Source organism: Eufriesea mexicana, unplaced genomic scaffold (assembly GCF_001483705.2).
Source record: "Eufriesea mexicana isolate 0111107269 unplaced genomic scaffold, ASM148370v2 scaffold6825, whole genome shotgun sequence".
Lineage (NCBI taxonomy): Eukaryota > Metazoa > Arthropoda > Insecta > Hymenoptera > Apidae > Eufriesea > Eufriesea mexicana.
Window position 1 is genome coordinate 240,069 of NW_016914676.1, and position 15,862 is coordinate 255,930.

Consider the following 15,862-nt stretch of genomic DNA (forward strand, 5'->3'; position numbering starts at 1 on the left):
GCCTTTTGACTAGTTAATTTTAGAATTAACCGAGTAAAAAATGATAACTATCTGCATTTTTGAAAAAAAGGTACGATGGGAGCTTTCTTTGTTGTCCTAGAAAGATTCTAAGATTAACTCCCTGTCCCACATAGATTAAAATGAAAAAGAGAAAGTTAGGTCGATATCTGCAGAGTTTCAGAAAAGACAGCTTGTAATACCGTATTAATTTTAATTTATATTCCATGATCTGAATGCAATAATTTCATTAATCTGGCTATAATTACCACATGATCAAAGATTGTGCGATTTTCTGGTTGTTCGATTCTTGAAAGTTGTATAACTGATACAGAAATTATTTCACCATGAATGAAAAACGTATGTAGGCGTAATCATCAACATAAAATGTCATTATGCTTGAGGAAGTTATATAAAAGGTATAAGTTTGCTCGATGAAAATTGTTTTGATACGTTTTTGGGATAAAAATAATTTTTAAGATAAAAATTTAAATTAATAAAATGCACTACGCTCGTTGAGAATTGCTAAATTTCTATTAACAGATTTTTATCTATTTTTATAAATTGAAATTATAAATTCCGTTAATTGTAAAACGAGTTTAAGATTTCTAAGATGTATATTATGTACTAGAATGGGCAAAAAATGTGTATTTATATAATTTTTAAATTCATATTTTCATAAAAAATATAGCTTTCTATTTCTTTGCGAAGATATTTAATTTGTTCACCATAAATTATGTAAGTAGTTGAATTATACAAAATTTAATATCATCGTGTTTTACAAATCATAGTACATACCATACTTACGCAATAGGCTTTCATTTTCATAAACTCATTATCTCAGCAATATTGTAAAACACTGCAACTGACGCGTTTTGATAGTTACTTATACGGGTTCATAGTCGTAAAAGGATTAAAACGTTTTTTTTTCATATTCCTTTAACACTAGAACTATTAAACTCGAAGAAAGACGGATTTCAATTTCTTTGCTTTTCATACATTGCAAACTTGGAATTGTTTTTAGAGAAATTAGTGTTATTCATTATAGAAATAGATATTCAATTATACGTACGTAATTATTTCATTACACAATCTTTATTATTATTATTATAAATACGCTACATTTAAGATATACATTATAGCTCAATAAATCTAGCGTTAAAAAGTATCATGTCTTAAATATTATTTAAAATTCATAATTTACTGACAATATTTTCTCCTTTATTCGGTTTTAACGTATGTCTGCATGAAATCTTTGCTTTAAACTGCATCCTGGACTAAAAGATAGATTTTTCGTTGTTCACGATGAAACGCTCTCTACTATTGATTTAAATGCGTATACAGTGATTCACAATATATGCAAGATATGCAATATATGCAGCATAACATCAGAAGTAGTAGCAGGTAATATTTTGCCAGGTAGAAATTTTTAATTTGTAGGCATCATATTTCTTTTTAAGGGGAAATTAATCCTATGGATTATTTAAAAGAAAAAAAAAAATGTATTATTAGAGATACAAATAAATTTTTGGTTCGTGTAATATTTCGAGATGCAGCATAAACCTTTCAGATTTTTATAATCAAATCACGAATATTTTATACTATACGTATCTATATTTTTGTCTAATAATTAACAACAAATTTAATAACATTAGGAATTTAGAAATGGTAGTTCAAAGAAATATGATTTTATAATTATCATATATAGTTTACCATTTAAATTAAACATGTACCTTTTTTTAAAAAAAATTGATAAATGAACGATTTTATAATGCTACTTTTTTCAAATTTTTATTTCAGAATTTTATTTTATAAAATTTCTATTTTTTTCGGAGTTCCCTAGGAAAATAATTCTCTAGTATTGCTTTAATTACCATTTTCGGTACCAGTTGGAAACAAAAGTTTTACGAAATTCACGCGTTAATTTATAATATAGTACAATTTGGAAATTATTATTCGTATTTTAATTTTAACTTTTGCTTGACAATTCGATGCATTGATGGGTTCTAAATCGAAGCAATATGACCATAAATCGCCACCCTTGCAGTACACCCTCAATGGCGAACGCCATTAATTGCTAGAACTGACTACATACATATGCCTGAAAATGTTTTTGCGTTCCCCTATTCCCGGAAGAGTCACCGCCCAAGAGAATTAACCAATGACATGTTTCGGTATAAAACAAAATAACAGTCGAGACATTGACATGAAAATTGTAAAATAGTAAAACTCGTGAAAAAAATTGTGTTATAAATATTAAGTAATCCTTCGATTAATATAGTTTTAGATTTATTTACGTATTTTTAACTTATACATATGGAGAGATTAACATTATAAAAAGGATTGAAATATTTATGGTCTTACTAGATGTGAAAATAATAAATGAAGATAAGATAAGATCTAGAAAATGTTTTATAGTAGCATGATCGTTAGAGTGATAACTTCTAACAATTTCTTGTGGATAAAATGAAGCTGATAAGAAATTAGATATGGGAAGAAACTGTCCTCAATCTAATATATCAATAAACAGGTAACATGAAATGTAAGTAGAAACCACCGAGTAACTAGTATACCATAAATAACTAGTATACAACTGAATTTATAATAGAAGAAGAAAATTAATATTACATCCGTTATTTCTTATTCTTTGACATCATTTATTATACAGTAGAGTTGTGTTTGTTTTTTAATTTTAAAAGCCATATAGGAAGTACTTCTCATATAGTTTATTATCTTAGTTTATTATTTAATATTTAGTTTATTATTTAATTTGATTCGTATTTATCATGTAAAACGTGACCCAAGTGTTTCATTACATAATTCATAATGGTATAACACAAAAATTACCATATCATTGCAATAGAGATATTCAACATCACTGAAACGAATTTCAACGTGCAGCAACAAAACACAATTCCAATTAAATTTTAATTTACAATATATTTATTTGCATAAATGTATAAGTATAAAAATTCCTAATTTTATCATATAATTCATAATTTACTATTAATACACTTAAAATTACGTTACGCTTCAAAAATTACCATGTCATTTTGTTAGATTTACACTGAAAGTCAGTGAAATTGTCTTCGACCTTTTATTTGAATAAAATTCAAGATAGCCTACATATGTACACATCGTGTGCGTGCAGCATCACTTCCTTTCTTATGAATGAACATTTCGTGACCAACGCTTATAGCATGTTCAATGGACCGTCGAGGAGCCCAAGTTAATCAGCAGAAACTTAACGTCTCGGTGGATGTAGCATTTCGAACACAGGAATTCTTTGTTTGACGTTTCATTTTCCACTCGTCGCATGTTCCGCCACGCGTATGCTTTCACACAATATCCACGTAAGTCAAAACGCACGCGTTCATGCGATCACGCATGCTAATATACAGTAATTTTCACAAATGGCACGCGGGCGTGAAGCCAAGTTGTTTAATCGTTTCAACACTTACGTAATTGTGTCAAGTCGAATGTTCCTTGATAAAGGCGAGTGTATACAATTTGCATCGAATCGTTCAAACGAATAATTGATTCCATTTAAATTCCACGCGATCATGTTGGATATGTTTACAAATTTTTTCAGTATTTAAAATTTTTTTCAAATATACTTATATTCTTTAAATATTTAACTTTAAATATTATAATTTTTTAAATGAATATTTGTATTTGTTTTCTTTTTATACTTAAATTGATTTCAGTTTATTAGCACCTTAATTTATAATATTAATAATACTAACTGATAACGTGTATCTGAATATTATGTAGATGAATAAAAATACATAAATAATATGACGAGTAGGGGAAGAACAGGAAATGTCCACTTAGTGATTTTAGGTGTACATTTTGATAATGCTAGTTAGAATTGCAGCAGTTAGGACTGCATACTTCTCTTCAAAATTTTTATTTTGCTAATATTCATTTAAAATTAGTATTAATTTGAGTAATATAAAAATATAATTTTATCCATATATTTAACACTAAATCTAATAAATAAAAATTTTAGATATTTTATTATCGATATCACTGAAAACGTGGAGCTACCTTCGACAAAATTAACGTGGAATTTTATTCAAATGGAAACCTAACCTAACCGATTCATTTATCATTTGTGTGCCATATATTTAGTCACACATAACAGATTAGTAATCGTCATCTAACTTGAAGTGTACTCGCATATCTATGTTTTTTAAATGTTATCTACTTATCGCTGCATTATTATATCGTGTCAGTATTCTATTCTTCTGGCATCAACCAATCAGGTCATAACAATCAATAGCTCTTTGGTTTCGAGTTTTTTATTTTCTTCTTTTTTTTTTATTTTTAATCAAAAAAGAAATTCAGATTGTACAAAATTAATATTGATTTCCTTAAACAACATTGGTTATTTTCCACTGTAGTGTGTAGAATTTTATAAGATAAAAAGATATCTTATTACTTTTATTTTATACATTTCGTGCTATAATATCATATCAGCAACAAAGAACCGATAAACAATATTTTTCATGAATGATTTTGATATTTGAAATTGAATATTTAACGTTCAAAATTTCCTTTCAATATTTCAGTATTTAAGATGATCACTTTAATTTCTCTCATTCGGATTATGCGATGTGCCGTAGCAATACATAATAATAAATGCGTAATAAATAAGGAAGGTAAAATGTAAATATATATATTTAATAAGACGATGTTCTCTTATTCGACACACGTTATCGACAGTGAAAGTTGAAATTTCTCGCAGCACCATTTACCAGAGTGACAAAATCTCACAGTAGATTGAGCCCAAAAAGAATGTATATTTAAACTTCGGTCTACTATCAGGTAGGGTACCACTTACTAAAAAAACAAGCAGTATATATATAGAGATGTCCAGCCGAAGAAGAACATGCACTTACTCTAAATATTTGACTTAAAAATAGAGATTTAACTTCATCGCGTAGTAGTACCATTTACTGACGCGACAAATCGATTTTTGACGTTCGAAATCCAAGCCGAAAAGTACTACGTAAAAAAATAAGGAAAGAAAAATTAATAAAGCGAAATAAAAGTTATCGAAATACCAAGGAGAACGTTACAATACTCGAACGCAGAACAAATGAGAAAAGAAGGAAGAGATACGAACGGAACTTATTTAGAAAGCCGGTAGATTACCATCGGGCGAGTCGAATTAATTAAAAAAAAAAGAAAGAAAAAACAAAAGAGGAAAAAGAGAAAAAAAAAATACGATACACAAGTACACTCTAATTCTCACGATTTCCCAAAATTGCATAAGAGGCATTCACCGTTAATCGTACACACGTAACCGCGCTCCTGAAACATTCGAACGCGAAAGCAGTCGCCTGTGCGCCGATTAGCGATTAGCCAGGAGCGACATGACAGTATCATGCGAGCTGCTCTATGAACCACGCGAGTGTCACCGTTAAACGGCCATCGGGTGGAACCCTTGCCACATAAATGTTAACGTTCGGTGGTCCGCTTTTTGTGCACGTTGCTGTAGAAGGAAACAGAGGGAGAGAGCGACAAACATCGTAGATATAGGAACACATCGAAAGCCGAGCGCGGGCGCACTCGTGACATCAGTCGTTCGCAGTCTACGCGAGTGGCACAGCGGTGTGCGGTGGCGTCGCGACGCCGGCGCAGTTCCGTCAATCGATTCCACGTTTTGCTAGCCGTGTACCCTCGGTTGGTGGCTAGGTAGCGGGTTGGATAGAGACGAACGCAGCCAGAAAGAAGAAAACGGATATGTCCGACGAGGAAGGAGCGCGAGGGTGAACCGGCTGCGAGAAAGAGACGGAAGAGAGAGAGCGAGGGAGAGACCGGGAGTCAGAGAGACGCGAAGGGAGAGTCAGACGAGGTATTGGTGCGCGTGTCTTTTGGCGACAACGCGTACAACCGAACGTGTGTGCAGGATCTGAAAGAGGTGACAGATTACGGGGAAGGTTTGTTCGAGCCGAAAAAACTGCCCGGTACTTTCGGCTCCGTGCCTCCCTCGGTTAAAAATATTCACGCACAGCGGTGCAGGATGACGGCGTTGCGGATTTAGAAGAGACAAACGTAACCTTCTCGCAAGCTGGACGCCGGGATCGATCGTAATACAGTCTTCTTAACAGCCGGCTGACACTGGCCCGAAGACATGGATTACCGGTCTGTTGGCACCAGGTGCGAGGATGATTCCCTGGAGAACGAGAAAGGAATCGGTGTTGCGGTAAGGGATGCATCCTTCTATGTGTTTTCCATCGCGATCGTTTCGACTAGCTTTTAGGCTATGACAACCTTCGTGGCTACCTTCGTGCGCGATGTACCTTGCCTGCCCGATTATTTCAGTGTCCTAACTTTCGGACAGACGATGAGCTTTGGCCGAGTCTGTCTCGATTAGATGTGGCCGTGCGAGATGATGTTAGACGTACTTTTGTAGTTCCACGCAGTGCTTCAGGTGATAAAGAATACGACGAAGATTAATGTCACAACCGTGACGACACATTGTGAGTTTCATGTGCCAAAACAGTAGATAAGTAGGCAATAATAGGCCGCTTGTGTGCAGTGTTGTCACGAAGCTTTGGTATTAAGTGACCGATCAACAGCATTTTATCGCAGTTAAGATAGAGGGATGATGTGGAAAATGAATCATTATCGTCGAGTAGCGGCCACGTGTCGAAATTGTTTCAATAAGATAAAATGCTCCTTAATTGTGACGTCGATCGAGTGTGACACTTCTGACGGTTTACGGAAGAAAGCTTCTCGTGGCGACCGGATCGTCTAAATTCGACTCTGCTTTTACATCGTGTCTATTGGGTCGGCATGCAGGTATAATTGGTCACCAATGTTCACGTATTATCCAGTTCTGGTTCAATTGGAAATGTTCGAATGGTGGATTGGGTTTCGTCGTAAGACGAGGCGTATGCGAAAAGCATAGAGAAGTTCGTTGATTTTAGAGCGCGAGTTGCTCTATTTCTGGAGTTTGAATCGGGTTACCTCGTGTTTTTGAACTTTTAGTTTACGATGTTACCTGCTGCGTGTGATCATTGATAAATCGTGGTGTTGCGATTTATCGATAAGGTGTATCAGGTCGAATATGCGCGATATCGTTGAGTTTTGATTCTACGTAGTCGTGATATCAAGGTCTCTTCCTATTTTGCTCGTATTAAATCATTACAATGTGAATCATTCTTAAAACTGAAAATATTCCATACATTTTGCAGCTGATATGATTTATAGAAACGACAAATTTATCGAAATTTCATCTAGTTATACGTATATATATATATATATATATATATGCAAAGGGAAAAGGGCTGTACGCGTAAAGATACGTGTGAATGAAAAATGCATATCCAATTTAAAAATGAGGACAGTAATTAAATCAGGCTCTTACTTGATGTAAATTAACTCTAGAAGAAATTGAAGCACTGCAAAGCGAGGCATTTTGCTCTTTTGAAAATATTTATCTTTTCTTTTATTCCTTTCTACTTGACGATGCACTTTAATATTTAAAAATATTCTATATAATACTGTGTAATAAATAATATACTACGTAATAAAAAATATATGATAACAATGGTACTACAGACAGTTTAAATTAACACTGTCAGTTCACAAAACAGTATGACATTAAAGAGGTAGTAATTTAATAAAGACAATGTATATTTTACAAATAAAAGGATACGTGTTATTACAATCTACCTGTTTATTCATTTTTATAATTTTATATGCATTTTAATTTGCAAATAATTCCATAAAGTTAATAGATCAAATAAATCATAATTCAAAATTTAATTCGAAATATATGAAATACTTATGATAATTACGTATTTAAGCAATTACATATCTTATCAACACAAATTATTGAATTTAATATAAATTATTGAAAAATAAAATGTTTACAAGTGCTGAGTAATGTGTACAATTGTGCGATTATAATTGTTTATAGTATCTATTAGACGGGTATTCTTTCGCAAAGTTTTGCACAGAAAATAGACGAGAAATCGATTAATATTGACCAATCTTTCGTACATATCCCGTGCTATACTTAAAAATAGAAATCCTAGGTACCACCTTTGTTGTTCACATTTTCCCGTCCTTTCTTCAGCATAACAGCGTAATGTAACAACGCAATGTAACGACCCGATGTAATAACGAAATGTAACGCGATGTAACAACAAAGATAACGACCATGAGAAATTCCAGCCGCGACCTTAGACCTTAGATGAATTTGTAATCGCGCGTTTTGCGCGTTATCTCTAATAATGCCGTCTAACGCGGCACGTAAGTACTTTCTCGTTGGTATGTAACAAGTAAAAATAACAGCCACGATGAAAATGGCTGCGTAAAAGGAGTGCACGTCCGTTTTATCGATCTCTAAACGCTAGCGGAGAAAGTGTAAAGGACATAAACTCGACGCGTTGCTAAAAGATTCCGGGGATTCTCAGCGTTCTCGTTCTAACTCTCGTTCTTGCTCTCCAGTGCTTTTCTTTGCTGTTGTTCCAGAACGAGCATAAGGGTGCATCGAAGCGTGGCGGCTCGCACACGCGCGGCACTGCAATGTCCTTTGGTTTTCGACGAAGACCGGCCTCCGGGATACCAATGCCGATAACGAACTATGCTACCGAGACGAGTCTACTGCATCCACGATCGAAATCCGCTGGTCCAGACCAGAACCGTAGGCGCGACGATGACAGCGTCAACATGATCCACAATTCGTCCTCAGGCCGATCGACACCGCGACTAGCACCACCGAAGAAGGAATCCAGCGGGATTGCCGTCAGGACGAATCGATTCGGTTACCGACAGTCGCAGGCGAAATTCACCAATAAAGTTAGCGATATCTGCACCAGTCATAGTGTAAGTCACTACAATCAAGAGAAGATGCAGCAGCAGCAACAGCAACAAGACGCTTTCGTGAAGCAACCGCACAGGGTGGTCCAAGTCTCTAATGTGGCGCCACCGTCGAAGATGAAATCGTCACCTGTACACAACACAACGTCCTACAACAATACCAATACCATGCATGTGGATGGAAATCGTAGAGTATCGGGCATTCCAGAGCCAATCGGCAGGTACACTCTGCACACCAGACATCTGCCTCTACCTCAGTACGCTGTAAGAATGACCGATGCGAACTCGAAGATAGCAAAAACCGCGGCTAATCAAAGTAGAAAGGTTTCCGCTGCGTCGAAGAGCTCCACGAGCTCGAAGGAAGGCTCCAGTACGGAGGATTCTGGCGTCGGAAGTCAACAGGGTTGCCCGGGTGAGGGTGATCTGAGGGGCGTGGATTATACGGATGGATCGTTAACAAGAAGGCGCGGTATGGGTAAACCTAGGAATTTAAGGATGGTCGTAAATGGTAAGAGTTTCGATGTCAGGGATGTCAGAGATGATGATAGCACGGTTACCGAAATATCCGTTATACCTTTGCCAAAAACGTTCAACACTGCTAACACTGGCTTGGTACGAGAGAGAGCTACCCAATACCAGAGGATCGTTAATAAGGACAATAGGTATACCGAATCTACGACGTCTATGTCTACCACTTCCTCCGAGGGTTACGATGAAGGATTAGGCGAAGAGAAGGTTTACAAAGACAGATCACATTCCGAAAAGATTCCTTCTATTAAGTCAGACTTCAGTCCACCGAGTTCCGACGATCCCGAGTATGGTCATGGAGAAGCTATGGCCGACGAATATTCCTTGAGCTCTAGCGACGAGTGTCAACGCTCTAGCTCTGTCCAGCATTTGCAATCGAACGTGGCTAAGTCTGCAACAGTCCAAAAACCTCCTCTGCGTTCTGTGCTCCTCACTATCGAAGATCCTGCATTCGCCGCTGCTGCGGCCACTTCGACTACTCTAATAGACGATGAAACCTCACCGGTTGACAGCCTTTTCGACAGCCTTACAGCCAGTATTACTCAGTCGGATACGAAAGTTCCGAAAAAGGAAAATACGATGGAGCAATCTGGGAACACTATTGAAGACGATAGTCCTGGAACGCCAACGAACGCCTCGAATTCGTTAAGTTTATCAGAGGGCCGAGAATATTTCGACGACGAGATCGCTGACCAGCCTGGGCTTGTTTTTGATGATAATTCGAGGGCTGGTGCTGAGACACAATCTGCTGTGACTAGTCAAATCGTCACTGAGAACAGTCATACTTTGGTGGAATCCAGTCCGAAAACAGGTAGATATTATTTAATAAATTGATGGGGATAAATGATTATTTAGAGAGTAGTTAATTTTTTCTTTTTCTTTCTTTTCCTTATCCTTTTTTATTTATTCTTTTTTTTTATCACTGCAACTACTAGAACTACATTAGAAGTTTAACTGCAACACTAAAGAATCATAATAATAAAATCAGTTAAAATAACACCTCTGACTCTGAATATTACTATTTATGTATATTGTATTTTATATATTTTGATATACTATATGATATATTATACTATGTATACTATATTTTGTACTGGATACAGATTATAGAAATGTAGTTCTAGTGTTAATTCGTTTTAAAAATTATTATGTGATATACACATTATGTCACTTAATATTATATACAGTGCGTATATTTCCGTTTGGAACGTAACTTATCATTCAGTAGTGTTTAGTTTTATTTATGGAACATGAAATTATATAAATATGTTATTATTTTTACTATTATTAACGATAGACAGGATGTTGAAAATGATACTTATAAGTCATTACTTTTTCCAGACAGGGGACCTGGAAAGAACGCAACTAACAGCCCTCACCATGGCAAACGAATTAGCCGAGCTGGCAGTGTCGACACTTTATCTCCTTGTGAATCTATTGCTTCTGATGACTTGATATTAGATTATGAACACAGCGATGCGAGCTCGTACGAAGAAAATCAACATCGGTTGGTATTTTATCACGTAGTAGAACATATTTATTCTGTACATTCATTTGTTGCACATGTATAAGATGTTTCATCTGGTTTGTATGTATGTTTTCAATAATTTTATTTAATATTTTCATAGAACAAATGTTGATTTAAGGAAACTAATTTTGCAAACCTGAAATTCATAACTGTAATATGAGTGATATCTTCCACCAACTGTAATTCAATTTATTTTCAATGCTACAGAGATATTATTGCAGTTATATAAAAATTGCATATAACAATTTTTTAATAAAATTATATAACATATAATTCTGTTAGAGAATCCTTTGGTTATATACATTCTGTATTTTTCTTAAAAAGAATTTCTAACAATTTAGTGCATCCTGTTGAAACAAACAGATTACTTTTAAAGTATTCTTTTGTGTTGTTAGAAATGATAGAAATTGCGAAAATATGTAAATAAGATGATACATTTTATATTTTCTATATATCCACTTGTTAAAATAACGTATTGAATGAAATTCTGGAAAATAAATAAAAATTAGTTTACGTGCGAGTATTGATAAAAATATATTGAATATTGTTATATATTTTAGAGCGGAGACTTGTACGGCATTGCAAGATATGGATAACGCTACCATTCTCTCCGAATTGGAAGCCCAAGGTGAAGAAGTAATGAGGCAATGGACTTCTTTGTTGAGTACATGCCAAACGTTGCAAGAAACTAATAACTCCAACACAATTAATAACAACGTGAACAGTGGATCGGCCAATAATAATAATCAACCAGCCAACGAAATAGGGTGTGTATTTAAAGCTTTTATGTCGCTTTTAAAATTATTAATTGCTTTATACTGTTCATGGTTTAAAACAACGCATGATTTTGAGACAGATATAATTATATACGGAACAAAATGTATTACTGTGATCTTTTGGGTACAATTTTAATAATACTAACATCTCCTATTTTTTTTTCTTTTTTTCAAATATTATCTTGACTATAGTTCAGTGTCCCTATAGTTATTGGTATTAATGTAAATCGAATAACGCATAATTTTTTTGTAGCTTCGAAAATGCTTCTTTGGTTGTGTTTCATACATTTATGTTATATGTTGCTTCGTTGTACGTTGATTTATACGTTAATACAGATTTATTGTAGAGTATGAATAGGAATAACGAAATACCGTCTTTCATTATTGGCTCAATATACTGCTTGTATATATACATATCAAATTCAATGTATAATGTAAAAAAATTAATTAACTGTTTTCATACATTTCACTGGATAGTAAAGTTAACTATACAATAAACACAAATTTAAATATATATTGCATAGAGATTTATTTTGATATAATAGAAATTCTTGAGATTACGTATTTATGAAATAGAAGTATTAATCATATCTAAAAATTAATTAGAAAGATATTTGTGTAGGAAAGATTATTTATAATCTAAATATGTTTCTTTACATATGAAAGTATTTTAAAATTAACGTATTTTCTTTCTATAAAATGCGAATAAGTAAAATATAGCATAACTTATCCTTAAAAGAATTTGAAGAATATGATCTTCATAAATAAAGCCAAAATGATAATGAATATGGTTTTCATAAAATGTAAGAACAGTTTGTATAGTTATTATTAGAAGAGATTCTGTTTTTAATTTCTAGCATACTTAAGGTAAGTTGTGTAATACCATAGATAAATATAACAGTCCATGAATATTTATTGTTTTCTTTAAACATGCCATAAAAGTTATTTTACTTTCGAAAAGTTATTAAACTATCGTTTTAATTTCTAAATTTAGTAAGAAAACCATTTTACTAATTTCTATCAAAAATTTTCTTTTATAATATGTATTCATTGCAATATAGGACATAACTTCTAGATTAGTTGGGAAATATCGATGAATTGTTAATGAAGAATACTATATCATGAATGCCTTAAACTTTTAAATTATGTCAAATTTGTTCAAGCTAAAATTATTAGATAGAAATAAAGTTAAAAATATTAATTTAATATTTATTAAACGAAAATTTACTATTTATTTATTAAACTAAAATATTAATAAGATATTAGTTCTTAAATGATGTATTTAGTAGTAATATGTAATTATTTTAAAAATATTTTTACATGTTCTTTATGAAGATTTAATATTCGTTAAATATAAATATAAAGTTTAGTGTAAGAAATTATTTTTTATATACGATATAAAATGATACATTTTATTTGATATTTCATATTATATGTTTTGGTTATTATCCAATTGTTGTTTATTTTGATAATTATTTTTATTATTAGCTTCACTTCAATAATACAAATATTTATCATATGTTTGCTGAATTTAATTGCACGATATAATTTATTTAATAAAAATATTATCAACATGTGATTTTCCTCTTTGTTCATATAGTTCAATAATTTTCATATGTTTTCCTTATTAAATAGGTTTTATCTACCTGAAGTAATAACAAGAAAGCGTAGAATTGGTTATCAATTGACATTGCAAGAATTTGAAATTATGATTCTTTTATAATTTTTTTTTTTATTATTTACATTAATAGATATAAAAGTTATAGTTTTCTGTTAATATTTGAAAGCAATTTTCAAATATTTTATACATAAATTCGCAAATATCTTGCAAAAAAGTAATTGTCTAAGTGAGTTAATTTGTTGTAATTTGACGTAATAAGTAATTAAATATATTTTTTGGTTTTGGCTGTTTCATGTGAATGCATGATGACATCTTTCTAAGCATGTTTGAATTCAGTAGTTTATAAACTCGGTATAATTGTGCAGAATATGTTTCTAGTAATATTGACAACTTTTGTATATGTATAATAATATTTAAAATGGAAACTAATATAACAAAACGATACTGTTGCTAATGTTATTAAATTAATAGTAAAAAATACATTGTGGCAGGAACAATTACTAGCCATAATATAGAGAGAAAGATTAATTTAAAAAAAGAAAGAAAAATGTATATTTTTTAGACTGAAAAGATTTTTTTTCATAGTTAAAAAGAATATATATATCCAAAAATTGTAAAAAGCAATAATTTTTTTGTAAGAACGAGTTTATTTATATATATTTTTGTATTTTATTGTAGTTTATAAATCATCATATTTAAAGCGAAATATCCAAATTTCATGTACAAGTAATTAACAATTAAAAAGATTAAGAAGAGCTTTATTTATGGCGTGAATATTTGCCACGCATTTTGTTTTGATGATATTTAATATCTTTACTAATTATGTGCTTTCCCAAAGCAATATCGTTTTAAACTGTCTGTTGTTTTGATTAAAAATGAAAATATTTGCAAGAATATTTTGTCATTTATGTATTTCACAGATACAATTGTTAACTAAAAAATAAGATTTTTAAATATTTAGTCAAATGTAATAGATATTAAATCAAATTAAATTTAATGAAATTTAATAAAAATTTTATCAAGTCTAATAAATACTTAATTAAATTATTTCTTTTATGATAAATCTTTATATACTAATAAATCTTTTTATGATATGAATATTATTCGTTTCTGTCATTTTGATAACTGCAGTGCATACGTGTTTATTTCTCCATTCGTGTAAGTATATTTTTTAAAGAATTATTTATCTAACAATGGATTAAATGGAATCATTTTAACGAATGTATTTGTGAAATACGCCAGGGGTTTACGATATGCAAGAGACACTATTCTATGACGGATAAAGCTATGTCTCATCCATTTAAAACTACGTCTGCATTCCCTACATGCGGATTTCTCTTCAAGCAAGATATCACACTCATCAGTACGTTCATTTCAAAATCAATAACTCTATAGAAATTGCTTCCATGCATTCATATGAAATGAAAAGCAGACAGTTTTAGAAACAAACACAAAATAATATTTCTGTTAAAGAAATGTGTTGTTGCATATAAAACGAAATATTATTAATTATTATTACATATTTTTTTAAAACGAAATACAGTTTAAACTGGAATGCTGTTTTGTTAGGTACTTAAGATGGTTATTTTTTATTTATTATTTGTTTCGAATGACTATTTATTTGCATAAAGAAAGATTTTATTCATATTTTCTTTACTTTTTATTCATTTTGTTACTTTTATTTTTTGTTTCTAAAGCAAGTGTCTTCGTTATTTTTTGATTTTCTGGAATATAAGTATTTAATGCACCTTTTTATAATACATAGTTGCTTATTTTTAACTGTTATTAATTTTTATTTTAACAAATAATTTTAATTTATAAAGTCAAAAGATATGAGCTTTCGATTAATAACAATTCTCTAATTTATGCAAAGTATTATAAGTTTTTGGATATTTTTATTTACTCGTTTTAAATATATAGTAATTTTTTTATAAAGATAGATAAATGTAGTAATTAAATCAAGAGTATGAAAATAAAAGTGAACTTCATAATTATTAACAAAATTGAAATCATATAATATAATAAAGAAAGGACAGATACGTTTAAATTAGTTTCAACAATCGATTTACAATACTTAATTTAAGGTTATAGTAATGAAATATCAAATGAGCATTTTTCACTAATAATTTAATAGAATTAATTATCGACGCCACGATTTTTACGAATATTTAAAAACGAATTTGGCGCGCGTCTGCGCGTGACTCATGTTCCATCCCCACTCTCTGGTTACCTTCTCCCCCATTCGCTGACTCAGACGGGTGTCATGGCTTCGCCGGCAACTCGAGCTTGAAACGCGGAACGCGGTTGTTACTACTGGTAGTAACGCATGTGCGCTCTTACTGTTCGTATTGTGTGTTGTTACGATCTTACCGCGTCGCGTGCAGCGTTATAGTCTTTTTTCACAGAAAAGTGAAGTGCTACAACAATAGTGATTTATACCTCAAAATAAAACAGAGCAATATCGTCCTTCGAGCTTCATTCGGACTATGCCTTAACATTTGGCAAATTTTAGTCAACAAAAGGGTACTAGTTAACACTTGTAGTGAGTAATTCTTTTTTTTTTTTTTTTAC

At 31.9% G+C, this 15,862-nt stretch overlaps 1 protein-coding gene across 9 annotated transcripts in view; it reads left to right on the top strand.

The window, feature by feature from the left end:
- LOC108552458 (putative mediator of RNA polymerase II transcription subunit 26) overlaps positions 1–15,862 on the top strand; it is a 74,288-nt gene that overhangs the window by 20,147 nt on the left and 38,279 nt on the right. For 8 of the 9 annotated variants that reach the window (XM_017907015.1, XM_017907010.1, XM_017907011.1 and 5 more), the window contains 3 exons: positions 8,491–10,177; positions 10,708–10,873; positions 11,455–11,661. In XM_017907015.1, the coding sequence (XP_017762504.1) occupies positions 8,491–10,177; positions 10,708–10,873; positions 11,455–11,661 (2,060 nt within the window). Of the gene's footprint in view, positions 1–5,462; positions 6,212–8,490; positions 10,178–10,707; positions 10,874–11,454; positions 11,662–15,862 lie in introns of those variants that run through there. The other variant, XM_017907012.1, reaches the window with a different exon arrangement.